Here is a 14,546-nt window from a genome sequence, read left to right as displayed (position 1 = left end):
AGGAACATCTGTTTCCTCAAGGAGACAAAAAGTGAGGGATGGACCGAGGGAGAGAGAGGGGCTGAGAGAAAAGATGGGGGGAGGAGAGAGCTGCTAATTTCACCAAAACCCTCTGAGATGACACAGACAGACTGTAACAGTAGATTCGGTTTTGTTGTGTGTGTGTGTGTGTGTGTGTGTGTGTGTGTGTGTGTGTGTGTGTGTGTGTGTGTGTGTGTGTGTGTGTGTGTGTGTGATAGAAAGTGTGTGTGGTGCATGAAAATCCCTGTGATGAGGGAGAGGCAAGTCATCATGTAAATTAAATATGTCCAATCTCTCAGTGAACTCTCAATCTTCATGCGCAAAACGAAGCTTTAATTTACATCAGCAATTTAGCCTAAAACGCCCTGCTGGAAGAAGAGATGCTAATGCTAACCTCCATACACAAAGAAAACACACACACTTACGTGTTCATATAGCCACCACAACACTACACACACATTACACACAAAAACACACACGTGAAAACATGGGCACAAACACTCAAACATACACATGCACATGCTTTGACAAGCATTGCTGATGTGCTGCAAATGCACATGGTAATAGGCCAATCAAAAATGGAAAACAATTGGCAATTACTGAGAGGACCTAATGGTCATTAGAATTTACAACTAGGTAATGAACTAAAGTCTGCCCACGCCATGCATATTCATAAAGTAATTTGGGCTTTGAAGATTAAAGAAGTGCTTAAAATTCAAATGAGCCTCAGCAAATTATCAGTAAGATTCAGTCAGGATGTAGGGGCTTTGGGGTGTGTGTGTGTGTGTGGGAGGGGGTGAGGGGTAGGTGTGTGTGTGGGTGTGTGTGTGTGTGTGTGTGGAGGGGGTGAGGGGTAGGTGTAGGTGTGTGTGTGTGTGTGTGTGTGTGTGTGTGTGTGTGTGTGTGTGTGTGTGTGGAGGGGGTGAGGGGTAGGTGTAGGTGTGTTTGTGTGTGTGGAGGGGGTGAGGGGTAGGTGTAGGTGTGTTTGTGTGTGTGGAGGGGGTGAGGGGTAGGTGTAGGTGTGTGTGTGTGTGTGTGTGTGGAGGGGGTGAGGGGTAGGTGTAAGTGTGTGTGGTGTGTGTGTGTGTGTGTGGAGGGGGTGAGGGGTAGGTGTGTGTGTGGGTGTGTGTGTGTGTGTGGAGGGGGTGAGGGGTAGGTGTAGGTGTGTGTGTGTGTGTGTGGAGGGGGTGAGGGGTAGGTGTAAGTGTGTGTGTGTGTGTGTGTGTGTGTGTGTGTGTGGAGGGGGTGAGGGGTAGTGTAGGTGTGTTTGTGTGTGTATATGTGCGTGAGCCTGCATGTGTAAGAGTGTCATTTTCTGAGTGTTAAAACGGCTAAAATGTTTGACATGAGGAAGCAGCACAAACCCACAGACCAGACACACAATTATTAACACAAGACCGGTGGTACCTCAACACACACACACACACACACACACACGATGATCCATTACCAATAGGATTCATCTATCTATGTATTTCTGTTTGATCTCAATTAAGTGAAAACTGTTACGTTTTGCTCACACAATAAAGACCTTTGTGGTGTGTGTGTGTGTGCGTGTGTGTGTGCGTGCAAGTCGGGGATTTTATATTACGTTCTTCTTTTCACTAAAAATAATCCCATTAAGATGAGGTCAGAGTTGGGCCAGTGATATGACAGATGGTTGTGCCAAGAGGTGAGGGGGGGGGGGGGGGCAGGGTCCTCGGGACCCCCTACCTGAAACCTTCTAACAAGATCGTGAACAACTGGAGAGGAGAAGAAAATAAAAACAACTCCTCGAGTCACTTGTCAAATCTACAGACCTGCAGTGGTTATACTGCTGGTATGTGACAAGAAGCAAATGCTCAGAGACTACACACATACACTACACACTACACACACACGCACTGAGTTACACACATACACTACACACTACACACACACGCACTGAGTTACACACAGTCTGGACACTGCATGGGTGCACTCATACACAAACAAACAAACACACCACACACACTCACACTGAGGGAACTCTGGCATACACACTAGGAACACACACATCCAAACCAACACTTACAGACATATGTACACACATTATACAGACTGGGCATGCAGCCAGCAAATAAACTCAAACACTTGGTCCCTTTGGGACAAGTTTGTGTGCGTGTGCAGATGTTTGGGACAAAGTGTGTGTGTGTGTGTGTTTGGTTCCAACAATGGCATAAGTATACAAAGTTAAATACAAGTTTGTCAGGTTATCCCATTGTTGTTTAGCAGAGTTTGGTGTGTGTGTTTGTGTTTGTGTACTTCCACCATCCAGCACGCACGGCTCCGCTGCGGCCAAATGAGGAACATGAAACCCCCTTACGGAGCCAGGACCCTCTACACACAAAAACACACAGACACTCAGAAACACACACACTCACACACAGAAACACAGACACACACAGAAACAGACACACACACAGAAACAGACACACACTCCCACACTCAATCCATTCAATGCCAACTCTGCCCTGGCACAGTTTGCCAGGGGATGTCCTGCGGCAATGCTGCCAACTCACACACCCTTTCATGTTCACCCTGGACCCAGCGGGCCACGCGTCACACACACACACACTCTCGATGTACACACACACACACACACACACACACACTCTCGATGTACACACACACACACACACACACACTCTCGATGTACACACACACCATACCTTACAAATAAACACGTTCATAGATGGAAACGTACACACAACATATAAATAACTGAAACACACAAAAAATATACAGAATTGAGTCTGCCAATTCTGTAGGGTTGCATTTTGTGTGTAAAACACCAGTCTTTAATCCAGTGGGATATATAAATAAGCTTTGTTGTGTATAAACTGTTTTATGGACAAGCTTTACACAACCTCTGATTTAATTGGAGAGCTGCAAGGACTGGACCTGATGGGTGACTGAGGTGGAGTAGCACACACACACACACACACACACACACACAACACACACTCACACACACACACACACACACACACAACACACACACAGCACAGAAACACACACACACACACAACACACAACACAGCAACACACACACACACACAACACACACACACACACACAACACAGCACAGCAACACACACACACACAACACAGCACAGCAACACACACACACACAACACAGCACAGCAACACACACACAGCACAGCTACACACAGCCACTAATGACATAGAATACCCCATTGATTTGGTTAACGATATCATAAAGGCATCAATCCTTTTCAAAACACTGCTTCCTCACCTTACATAACGTGCGTGCATGCATCTGTGTGTGTCGCGCACATTTGAGTATGTGTCCTTGAGGCTGCAGTTAGTGAAAAATATACATAAGCAATAATGACTGACCACAAAATGTATATGCAAAAAAATGTATCATCCTATTTCCTTCATGCTTTCTACTAACCCAAACTTGTAACACAAATGCTAACAGATAGCAAACAATTGCAATATTGAATATGTCCTTCACCACAGGGGTAAAGTGCAACCACAATGACAAGGTCAAGTCACTGTGAAGACTGTACTTTGTCACATAACAGAGAGACTGGAGCGGCCTTGACAACACATTCACTCCAGCAGCCTCCCTCACAATATTACTGCTTCTGTTCTTGGCTGTGAGCCTCACGACCAATACGAACACACACATGCGCATGTACGCACACACGCACGTACGCACACACACACTCACAGAATCATTCTTTTTGGGACTACCTCAAACACAAAAAGGGAAATATTCATGTATGAAACCCAGTAGTTGTTTGGTGACGACAACAACAACAGAATGGGATGCCGCCCAGCACAGGCAGCGAGGGCAGAGTTCAAATAGAGGCGATCGCCACAAAGATGGCGTAATAATGTGACTTTGTTCATACAGTCACTGGTTCCACATGGCAAGATGCCATCTGCTGCCAGCCATACCACACTCTCAACACACACACACACACTCTCAACACACACACACTCTCAACACACACACACACTCAACACACACACACACACTCTCAACACACACACACTCTCTCAACACACACACACACCCAACTCACGCACACACGCTCAACACACACACACTTTCTGTATCCAGTGGGTGTCCCTGAGTTACATTGACTGCCGAGAAAGAGAGCACGAGAGAGAGAGAGAGAGAGAGGGAGAGAGGGAGAGAGAGAATCTTTGAATTAATGCCAGAAAATAAAGGGGCGTTTAAAAAGCCTTGTGTATTGAGGTGGGTGGGGGGTAATGCTAGCGGTAATGCTAATCACTACATCTGACTCCCATTCTAAGATCTAACCTGGGTATACAGCTGCTGATCTGGAGGAAAATAATCCAGTAATGTGTGACAGGTAGAGCGCAGGGAAAATATGCATTCAAACACACACACACGCACGATGCAGAACATGTGAGGTATTAAAAAGCCTGTTTCAGGAAACAGTAGTCTCCAGGGATTACTCAATATATTTTTCATCTCAGTCAGGGATTAGCAGAAAAAAAGGAGAGAGTGGAGGAACGCAGCCTTCTGCGTCCCGTATTAGCATGGCCTTTATGCAGGTGTGTGTGTGGGTGGGGTGGGTGTGTTTTCTACTAGACATTAAACGACCATACCGCATTCATAAGGACAGGCAGTGTGGCTTTCATATTTTATCAAACACAGCTGTTTGGTTTGCAAACAAGAGGATTTCGATACAAGAACAATACTCGATATAGCTGAGGCCCACACACGTCACAAACACATGACGGCCACACCTCCAAATACACGCGAATAATACGCAGGTTTGCACGGTAAAGGTGCCTGCCTTTATCTGCGCTTGCAAAACCACCAGTAAACACATTTGCTCAAATGTATTAACATGAAACAGTCCGTGTTTATATACAGGAAATAGCTAAATAGTATGATGAAAATAATAGTAATGAACACAAAATATTGTTTTATGAATCACAATATGAGTAACATGCAGTAGTAAGAGTAGCCCTGGATCAATTATGATTTACTCAATCATAAATAAAAAAGATTCAGTTATAAAATGAATTGTATAATGTATGTAAAATCTATGTTATTTTATAAATTCCTCTATGACCTAAACTACTGTTTATTATCAAAGAACAATCAGGTATTATGCTGCAAAAGGTTTAGGAAAATAATATCTTGGTACAATAACACCGACCCAACCCAACACACACATTTTAGTATGATGTCAACAAGTCTAATAACCCAGTGTTGCTGTCGACGTGTGTGTGTGTGTGTGTGTATCTGTGTGTGTGTCTGTCTGTGTGAACTGTACATCAAAATGTCTTGATTTTGTGATTTTTTTTAACAAAAGGATCTGTAACACATACACAGCCGCACGCTTCTTGGCCTTCTCTAAACCGTGATGACAGAACTGAGAACTGTCTTCATGTTCTAGTTGGTAGTGAGGGTAACAGACCAACACACACATTTTAATCACATTTTCTGTCTTTACTTAGTGCAGACATGTGACGTGAACTCAAGTTCTGACTCCAGTATCAAACATCAGCCTCACTATACTGACAAGTTTTCACGGCGATCGATTTTGCCAAGGAATAAACATCTAAGTTTAGATCAAAACAATTCCCAGGGGATCTCAAATGTTTAAATCCACCTTTTAACCATTCAGATTCCAGATTCCCACTGTTGTTTACAAGCTAAATGATGAGCGTGTTTTTCTCCTGTGTCCGACTCGCTGTTTCATCTTTCCCAGGCTGGATTTAGCACGGCCAGCTAACCGCTGAAAGCTAACCCTAATTAAGATTCACAGAAAAAGGAGACTATAACAAATAATTAGTGGCGTTAAAGATGCTTGAAATAAACGACTCTCCATGAGTGAAAATAACCGTCCACTTCCTTTAGCTACGTTATTGCAGAGGAGGGGAGTAGGAGGAGAGAGAGTTTGGGTGTGTGTGCCCGTGTGTGTGTGTGTGTGCATGCGTGTGTGACAGAAAGAAAGATAGAGAGCACAGTTGATAGAGTAGAGTCATATTAAAAGCACAATTCCATTGCTGTTTCTATTTGACTGCAACGAAAAGGCGGTGGAGAAAGGGAGAGACAGGGGAGACCAGGGGAGACTGGCAGAGAGAGAGAGTGAGAGTGTGCAAGCCTACGTTTAGCAGGGGTAAGATGTGGCGCTGGACAGACCACAGTGAGATCAGGGCACATCTGTTACACCCACATGAGAGCCCCACTGCCGACTTACGCTCTTCATCACACACACACATGCACGCACAAACGCACACATGCACGCACACACACACACACACACACATGCACGCACATACGCACACACACACACACGCACACACACACAGCAATGCAAAAAGACATGCTCAGGCTCACAGACTCCTGGTCTGAAAAGGGGAACCCACACACTGACGCACCCGTGCTGTATTCACGCAGACCTTAAACAACGTTCAATCGGTGGTGAAACTGTGGACAAGCGACAGAGAGATCCTAACAGATCCTCTGACATGAGACACCATGCAAACACCAAGTTTTCACCAAGGGTAATTACAGTACCAATGTGAGTCCCCCTCTACAACACACACGCATTGATCATCAGCCCAAACCCTGTTTCCCTGCATTGTGAGTGGGCAGAGCTCTTTGCAGTGGCAGCCGGTGCACCCACCCCGTGCTCCACTTTGGGCACTGACAAAATGGCCACTAAGTCAAGGTCACCCGTGTCACTTTGCCAGTGGGCTATAGTATTTGATTAGTATGGAACCTAACTAAACAAACAGCATCCGACCATCGTTCATCAGGCCCAAGTTAATCACTCTAACAACTGTGTTTCTTTCTGTCTCTGTCTCTCCCTCACACTATTCGTTTCCCTTTCGCTCTCTCTGTCTCTTCATCTCTCCTTCTGTCTCTGTCTCTCTCCCTCTCTCACACACACAGGCAGTGACCCTATGATGTGTATCTGCCTCCAATTAAACACAGCGGCCAGGGAGAACACAGAAGAAATCGTGACAAAGACAAGTCAACGGAATAGAACGTGTGCTTTTGTGTCAAGCACAAAATGATGTCAAGCTATTCGTAATCTTTTGGGCTTCCCTGTGACGTTTAACGGCAGTGTTTAGCCTGTTCTAACCCAGCCCCCGTCTGTCACTCCTGGCCAATCAAATGTCTAGCTTCAACAATAACTGATGTGTGTCCAATCACAGCAAACCAGGGTCTCTTAGGACTACAATTCCCAATGGTGCAGGGACCATGTGGGAGAAAATGCTGCCTCCATCCCAGCCCATGTGGATGGACAAACAACAACAACACAACACACTGATCTGATTCCTCGATACCAACACCTACACACACACACCCTCAACACACACACAGCTAGGCACAACCTGAGGTGTACATACACTAACTCGCCGCAACACACACATAATCTCCCCCTCAAGAATCAGTCAAGCGCTTCCCAACCTTGTTTTTCTTTCTCAAGTCAAAGTCAAATACTGCTGCTATTTCGCCAACATGGCAGTCCTACATTGAGAGGGGACCTCTGTTACCTGGTATGTGTTCCTGCTTGGGGCAAATCCCTCGAGGGGATAAGAGGCGGTCGTCATGGTCCAGGGGGGTAGCCTGGACTCCCACTTCCACGGGCCTGCGTCGGTGGAGCGAGAGGGCCGGAGAGGGGGTGAGGGCGAGGCCAGGCGAGGGCGAGGGAGGCTTGTCCAGACCCCTCGCCAGACAGGGAGGCCCGTAGCATCGCTTCCTCTTGTGCTCGATGAAGAGGAGGATGTCCGCTAGGGGGAAGGTGGACTGGCACTGGCCGCAGGTCAACAGGTCCTGCTCAGGGGTGTGGGCCCTGGTGCCCACCCGGGCCAGCGACCCCGCGCCCTGCTCCTCGGAGGGGTACGAGCGCTCCGAACAGCGCTCCGAATGCTCCAGAGAGGTAACGACGGCTGACGGGGGCTCGGCTGGAGACAAGGGGAAAACCACGGGAAACGGCGAGGGAGAGGGGGAGGGATGTGGGAAGAGAGAAAGAAAAATAAATTAATAAATAAAAGATACAAATAAAGGAGAGAGAGAGAGAGAGAGAGAGAGAGAGAGAGAGAGAGAGAGAGAGAGAGAGAGAGAGAGAGAGAGAGAGAGAGAGAGAGAGAGAGAGAGAGAGAGAGAGAGAGAGAGAGAGAGAGAGAGAAGAACACATTTTGAGGCGGAATGTTCAGTTGAAGGGTCAAAACAATGATCGTGTGCTGTTCATGTTTCTTTGCCTTGTTGTGAGGAACACAATACAGGATCTGTTGTAGTATCAGTAACAGGAGGAACAGTAGCAGGGATAGTAATAACAGCAGCAGCAGTATAGCAGTATTAATAGCAGTAATAGTGTTGGGGCTGGCACTCGTGGTGGTGGTAGTAGCAGCAGAACAAGTTTTAGCAATAGCAGTAGTGATAGCAGTATTTGTAGTGGTAGGAAAGCCTAGCAGTATTAGTAGTAATGGTGTTTGTGTTGGGCTGGTAGGAAATGAATAGTGAGGCTGGCTCTGTGTGTCTGAACTGAGACAAGCAGCTGTGCTTAATGCAAGACAGTCTGTCAACTTCATAGTCAAGCACTGGTTCTTTTAACTAACACAGCTTTTCCATATTACCATGACAATTACAATGAAAGCGTTAAAAGGGGAGCCTGATTCGTTTTTAGAGCAGAAAAATACAACAGTGAAGCCCTAAGAATATTATGTATAACACATGGATAGAAGTGCTAACTGGGAACAACACAGCATTTATTCAATTCATCAGGAACATAGCTAAATGTAAAGGCTGAAAAGGCATGGATGAATCTTTTGATTGCTTACAGGTTTATAACTTAGTCTGGTTCTCTCAAAGCAGAACGGAATAACATGCATTAAAATATGTCCAGCATATGTGGAGAAAAGACCAGCAGTGTGAGTGTGTGTGTGTGTCGACAAAAAAAAAATCAGTTGGCCTCTTAACATGTGTGTGACTTATAGCTCTTTAGAACTACTACTTTTATAGCAGGAAATCGGTCTAAAGGAGCCGTTCAGGCAAATTCCTCGCCCTGTTCCCCAGGATTAACGCTTGACTAGTTTTTAAGATGCTTTTTGTCAAACGGCGACTGTCGATGTAGATGACGCCGTAGACGAGAATGTGAAGAGACATTTCACCACACCAAGGGTTGAGAATCCACAAACTACCGAACGAAACCAACGGCCCGTCATTTTCTAAATATTTTGCTCTAAGGTGAGAGTAGTTCTCCTTTATCTTCCTAATGGTTAAGCATCTTGACCTTCTTTACTAAGCTGCCAATTTCACATTTTAATGAACTTAAAACCACTGAGAGTCAAAAAATAGATTTTAATTTTAGTGGCTGGTGATTGGTATGGATGTTTGATAAAAGAGATAGGATCCTGTGAGTGAACTGAGGTTAAATTTATTTCCTCTTAACCTAGTGAAACTGAGATAGAGAGAGCAAGAGAGAGAAAGGGGGAGAGAGGGGCGCGAAATGTAGAGTAGCTCCCAGCGCGCGAGGAAATATCATTTGAACAAGCAATCCTCCACTACCATCTGCGAGCGAACTGGGACGTCGAGATAACGTGTGATAAATTCCAGCGGCCGGTTACTACCCTTAATTTAACATCAGGTCAACCACCACACTGGCTCTGGTTTTACAACAACCCTAAGCATTGCATTCACATGATAACATCTAATGAAACAGCCTAAACTTACCTAAAAACTTGAACTAGAATATCAGAAAAAACACAAAGCGTTTGTTTTAATAAGGAATTATTCAACGTAAACATAGGCTACTGTCACACCTTCACGATAAAGCTACGGTCCATCCTTTCATTATTCTTTGAATAACATTGAGCATTTCCATATGCAACTGAATTAGAGGGCCCAAGAGAGACGGGTTATGTATCTGGGTAGAATATTCAGAACATGCAATTGATAGCCTGATATCACTGCCACAGTAGACGACATTAGCCTACTTTCAGCGTATTAAACTGCAATGCAATCAATAGCCTATAAAGCGTTGACAGATAAAGTACAAACTGAGTTGCCACACGACTGAAGCATAATTTGTAAGAGTCGTGGATTAAGAAATGTTTGTCTCTACTTGATTCACACCGTGAAACTGTGTTTTGTACGCTGCTATTGTAGGCTGAAGGTTTAAATGTAGCCTATATAAAGTAAACACTACAAATTAAACGAATAATATAGCCAATGTTATAATACAAATAGGCCTACCTCCATAAACAGGTATGGGACATGTGCTTAAAATATGCTGATAATTACAATTCGCAGGTAGGCTACTTTCCTTATGGGGAGACGTGTTTCAGTTGATTTTAATGTAACTAGTCCAGGAATGTGTGTAGATGTTCATTACATTTCTCAATGGGTCAATCTTAATAGTGAACGGGCAACATTTAGCTTAAAAATAATAATAATAGAACATATGCCATTTCTGGTATGCATATGAGGTCTTATCATATTTATAGCCTATTGCTATCTTAAGATATTCATTTTGAGTTAATCATTTTTTCATTAAAATGTCTTTAATGACTTTAATTTCAGTTAATTAAACGTATTGGCTATATTGGCAACATTTATATGAACAATGTATAGGGCCTATGTAACCTCGTGGTGACAGTTTTATTCAAATGTTTTAACTTGCGTCCCAGAAGAAGAAAAAACACATTTGATTTGAATGGGCGAAAGTGGGGAGAAAGGAGGGGAGCACCACGCCATAAAACCTCGTTGAAAGCTTGACTGTGCGTCTTCCACCAATTTTAAACATATCGTCAAATATGTAGATTTGGGTGGTGGTGAAATTTTTCAAGTTCAAGTCCACTACCATTTCTATGATCGTCGTCTGCCTCCTAGCGACGGTAGGCTACTCAACACGAACAATGCAGTGCGGCTGTGGTCTGTGTGCCCGCTTGCACAGAAGCACCAAGCGATATAGGTGGCGAGTAACCGAGCAGTTTATGCTGTGTTAAAACACCTAGTAACGCTGCTCTAAGTTAAAGTAACGTGTTACCTCAACATGGATCTCAACTATGGAGATCGGGAAACAACATAGCCTAACACCTTTCATGAGCTTCTGATCGTAAAGGTTGCAAGACGCGTAAGCGCTGCGAACGGTCACTGGCTACCTTCATTCCTCCAGTCAATCGGCTTTAGTTGGTTGCTTTTCACGACATTATGTGTATTGTTACCTATGCAAACTAGATCAAATAGAAAGTAACAAGTGTAATAGGTGTGTAAAATGCCTTTCAGACATTGTCCAACTAAAAGCTCCGAGTATTCACTGTGTGGTAGGCTACATGATTGTAACACAACGCAAGGCTCTTTTACTTTGATCTTACATTATCGGTTTGACCAGCAATGTCAACGAAAATGTTGTAAAATAGATCAAATGTTTTTGAATTAAAGAGGTCTAAGAAGACTATAAGGATAAAAGCGTCGCTCCTGTTGCTCTGCGAAAGGCTCGTTCTCTTCCATTCGTGAGAACAAGAACCATATGCTTCTTGTCTGAGTATGAGAGCGTATATAGATAAGACCTAAACGGAGCAATACGATAGATCCGCATATTTGAACAAGTGTGGCACAAACGTGCCGTTTTTTTACATTTATTTCGACGCTGTTGGCAAGGGAGTTACACGCGCACGCGGTGCTTGTAAACAGTCAGACACGAGATTTTTTCCCAATCAAAAGCCACTTTCAGTTTTTTAAAAATTCCAAAAATAGCACAAGAGAGGGAGACCTGCCTGTACGTCCCAGGCTAGCATGGATACGGGATATTCCGGGCGATAGCTCCGCGAAATACATGCATATGAGCTACCCAACACGGTTGCGAGCGTATTCTAAACACTTCGAGTGGCCGAAGCGACGGGGGCACAAAAGCCAGAGCTTATGAATGTAACAGCATTCTAGTAACAAACTTGTTGTTTTTTTAAACGGGAATAAACTGCTGGATAAAAAACTTTTTCTCTCAGCTTTTGAGTGGGATCCTCGTTGCGCGCAAAGGTAGTCTATGGCACGGAGAGATTCTCACCACGCTTTCACAGTGAAGTCCACTTGACCAGGGTTCGTGCAGTCCAGTGTCCAAGTGCCAGTGCGGACCACGCTCCTGGTAAATGTTTTCAGCTTTTCTGAATGAACCTCGTTTCCAATCAGAGGGAAAATAATAAAAATAATATACAATTTAGCAGTACTTACGTGAAAAATCCCGTTTGCTTAAGTGCTGTGGTTTGCCTTGCTTCCGGCGAGACATGGTGGTTGATAGCGGCGTTCAGCTCGGATCACATCGGGAGAGCCGGGTTAGAAAGAAGACTCCAGAGAAAATATCTTCATCAATGCCTTTGACATCCAAAATAAATTAGAAATAATACAAAGATGGCGCAGGGAAGATGGATTGTGGGATCGCCGTCATGGCTTTTTTGAAAAGAGAGAGAGAGAGAGAGGGGAGAGATGAAAAAATGGCAAAAGCCCCCCTGAGCTGCAAGTTCAAGTGCGGACGTGACGTCCCCGCGAACTTGAACGTCAGGCGATGGATGGACACAGACACACAAAACATGGGCAGGGCGAAGCGGCGAAGTGGGAGGAGGGTAGAGAAATAACAAAACCAATGGACAGTCATTAGGGGCTGGGCATGAAAAATAGACCCGGGGAAGCCAATGGACAGAAAGATCAGGGGGGCCGGACAAGAGGCACTCGGGGGAGAGAGAGAGAGAGAGAGAGAGAAGAGAGAGAGAGAGAGAGAGAGAGAGAGAGAGAGAGAGAGAGAGAGAGAGAGAGAGAGAGAGAGAGCGAGAGAGAGATGTCTAATGAATGCAATGTGTACTGTGTGTGAGGTGTGTGGCGGTGTGAAGGGGGGGGGGGGGGGGGGGGGGTGGACGAAGGAAAACAGCGAGGGGTGCCAATGGACAAGAACTCGAAAGGGGGCCGGACATATGCTGCATGCGGGTGGGAAACTCGGAGCAGAAACAGAGACGTTTAATAGAAGCTGTCGCAATGGTGGACATTGATCTGAGAAACACACTGAGTGTCGTTGGTGTGTGTGTCCTCGCAGATAGGTATACAGAGCTGAAGGGGATAAGGGCGAAGCACAATTGAAACGAAACGGAGCGCGTGAAACTATCGGGTTGCAGGAACAAGACATACAGGTTCCATAAGGGCATGGCTTGAACCGTCTGTGCGGGGGTGTACCCCAGGGCACAGGGCGTCTGATCACTCAGATAAAAGAATTTTAGGGTTCAGTGAGGTTAGCGGTCATTGTAGGTTAAACGTGGACACTATAGCTTTCCGTGAAACCCTAGACCCTTGGCAAACAGACCGTGGGAGTCTGCCCATAAGCGCCCATATAATAAGTTTCAGATGTGTTCAGGTTGAACCGGCGGATGGGGGAGGAAGGGGAGGGGGTTGTAAATACTCTCGGAATGGGGGTTTGGTGATATAAGACGGGCTAAACACCGCCCGTGCAGACTAAATAACGACACTCTAAGAAGACTTCATGCAAATAACAAACGCGATGACAAGAGAGGGGCTGTTTGGGGAGGGTACAGTAGAGGAGAGGAGCAGCCTCGCCAGCTAGCTGAAGTGTGACTTGACTACAGCGACTGAAACATTATGTGGGAATCCGTATAGTACGGGAGGAAAGCGTCGCCGCGCCGGACCAACGAGGGCTACAAGGACCGTGAACACGCTGCACCGGGCAAGGGACAGAACAATTATAGGACGGAGAGGGATTATGAGTGAGAGAAAGAGAGCGAGAGAGAGAGGGGGAGAGAAAGAGAAACGACACTGAGTGGTGGTGGAGGTTCAACGTCGACGATAAAAATGTATGACCAGTGAGTGAAATATTTTACAGGTTGCGACAAGTCGTTGGCTTCCGTGGACGGGGCTGGTGTGTTGATAGTGAATATGGAAGCAGCCTGCTGAGGAAGATTTTCATAGACTAAGGTGTGACGTGATGCCAATGCTCAGGCAATGAGACTATTGTGCATGTATACAGCAACCAGTCCTATACTCTCAGCCCAACGTTGTTTCAGAGACCGAAATTATTGGTTCGAATACAATCTTTACGTTTGGCTTCTAATGTAAGCGAAAACGGGAACTGAATTCATTTTTTAGTTTTAAAACTTTTTTTTGCCTCAAAAGGCTGTTATGATTGGAGCCTAATATTAAAACAGGTAGCAAATTCGTCTCTGATCACAGAATTTAATGAGAGCGTGGTCATTAGCGGACTGAAGCGCGCAGTCATCCGGCTGATGATTAATACTTTGTTTGGTAATTTTTCATATATTCCTTATGAATATATGCGTCAGATAAGCTAGTACATTTTGTAGAGAAAATGGCATTCAGCTTTTAGTTGTTTTACAGAGAATAAGAGATTTTACAACAATTAAAAGGTTATACAGGCTAGTTTGAAAACTTAAAATTAGGCTAGTTTTATTGTTTTACATGCATTTTTGCAACACACCAAACAAAATGAAAAAGACTCACCTCTAAAACATGAATAGC

At 44.9% G+C, this 14,546-nt stretch overlaps 1 protein-coding gene across 1 annotated transcript in view; it reads right to left on the bottom strand.

The window, feature by feature from the left end:
• bcl11aa (BCL11 transcription factor A a) overlaps positions 1 to 12,380 on the bottom strand; it is a 37,163-nt gene extending 24,783 nt beyond the window's left edge. The window contains exons 1-2 of the mRNA XM_067236894.1: positions 12,243 to 12,380; positions 7,568 to 7,978 (exon numbers count right to left, since the gene is read on the bottom strand). Coding sequence (XP_067092995.1) covers positions 7,568 to 7,978; positions 12,243 to 12,297 — 466 coding nt within the window. The 5' untranslated portion in view covers positions 12,298 to 12,380. The remainder of the gene's footprint in view (positions 1 to 7,567; positions 7,979 to 12,242) is intronic.
• Positions 12,381 to 14,546: the final 2,166 nt, after the last annotated feature.

This window comes from Osmerus mordax, chromosome 5 (assembly GCF_038355195.1).
Source record: "Osmerus mordax isolate fOsmMor3 chromosome 5, fOsmMor3.pri, whole genome shotgun sequence".
Taxonomy (NCBI): domain Eukaryota; kingdom Metazoa; phylum Chordata; class Actinopteri; order Osmeriformes; family Osmeridae; genus Osmerus; species Osmerus mordax.
Note: the sequence above shows the minus strand (reverse complement) of the source record. Positions and strands in the feature narration are given on the sequence as shown.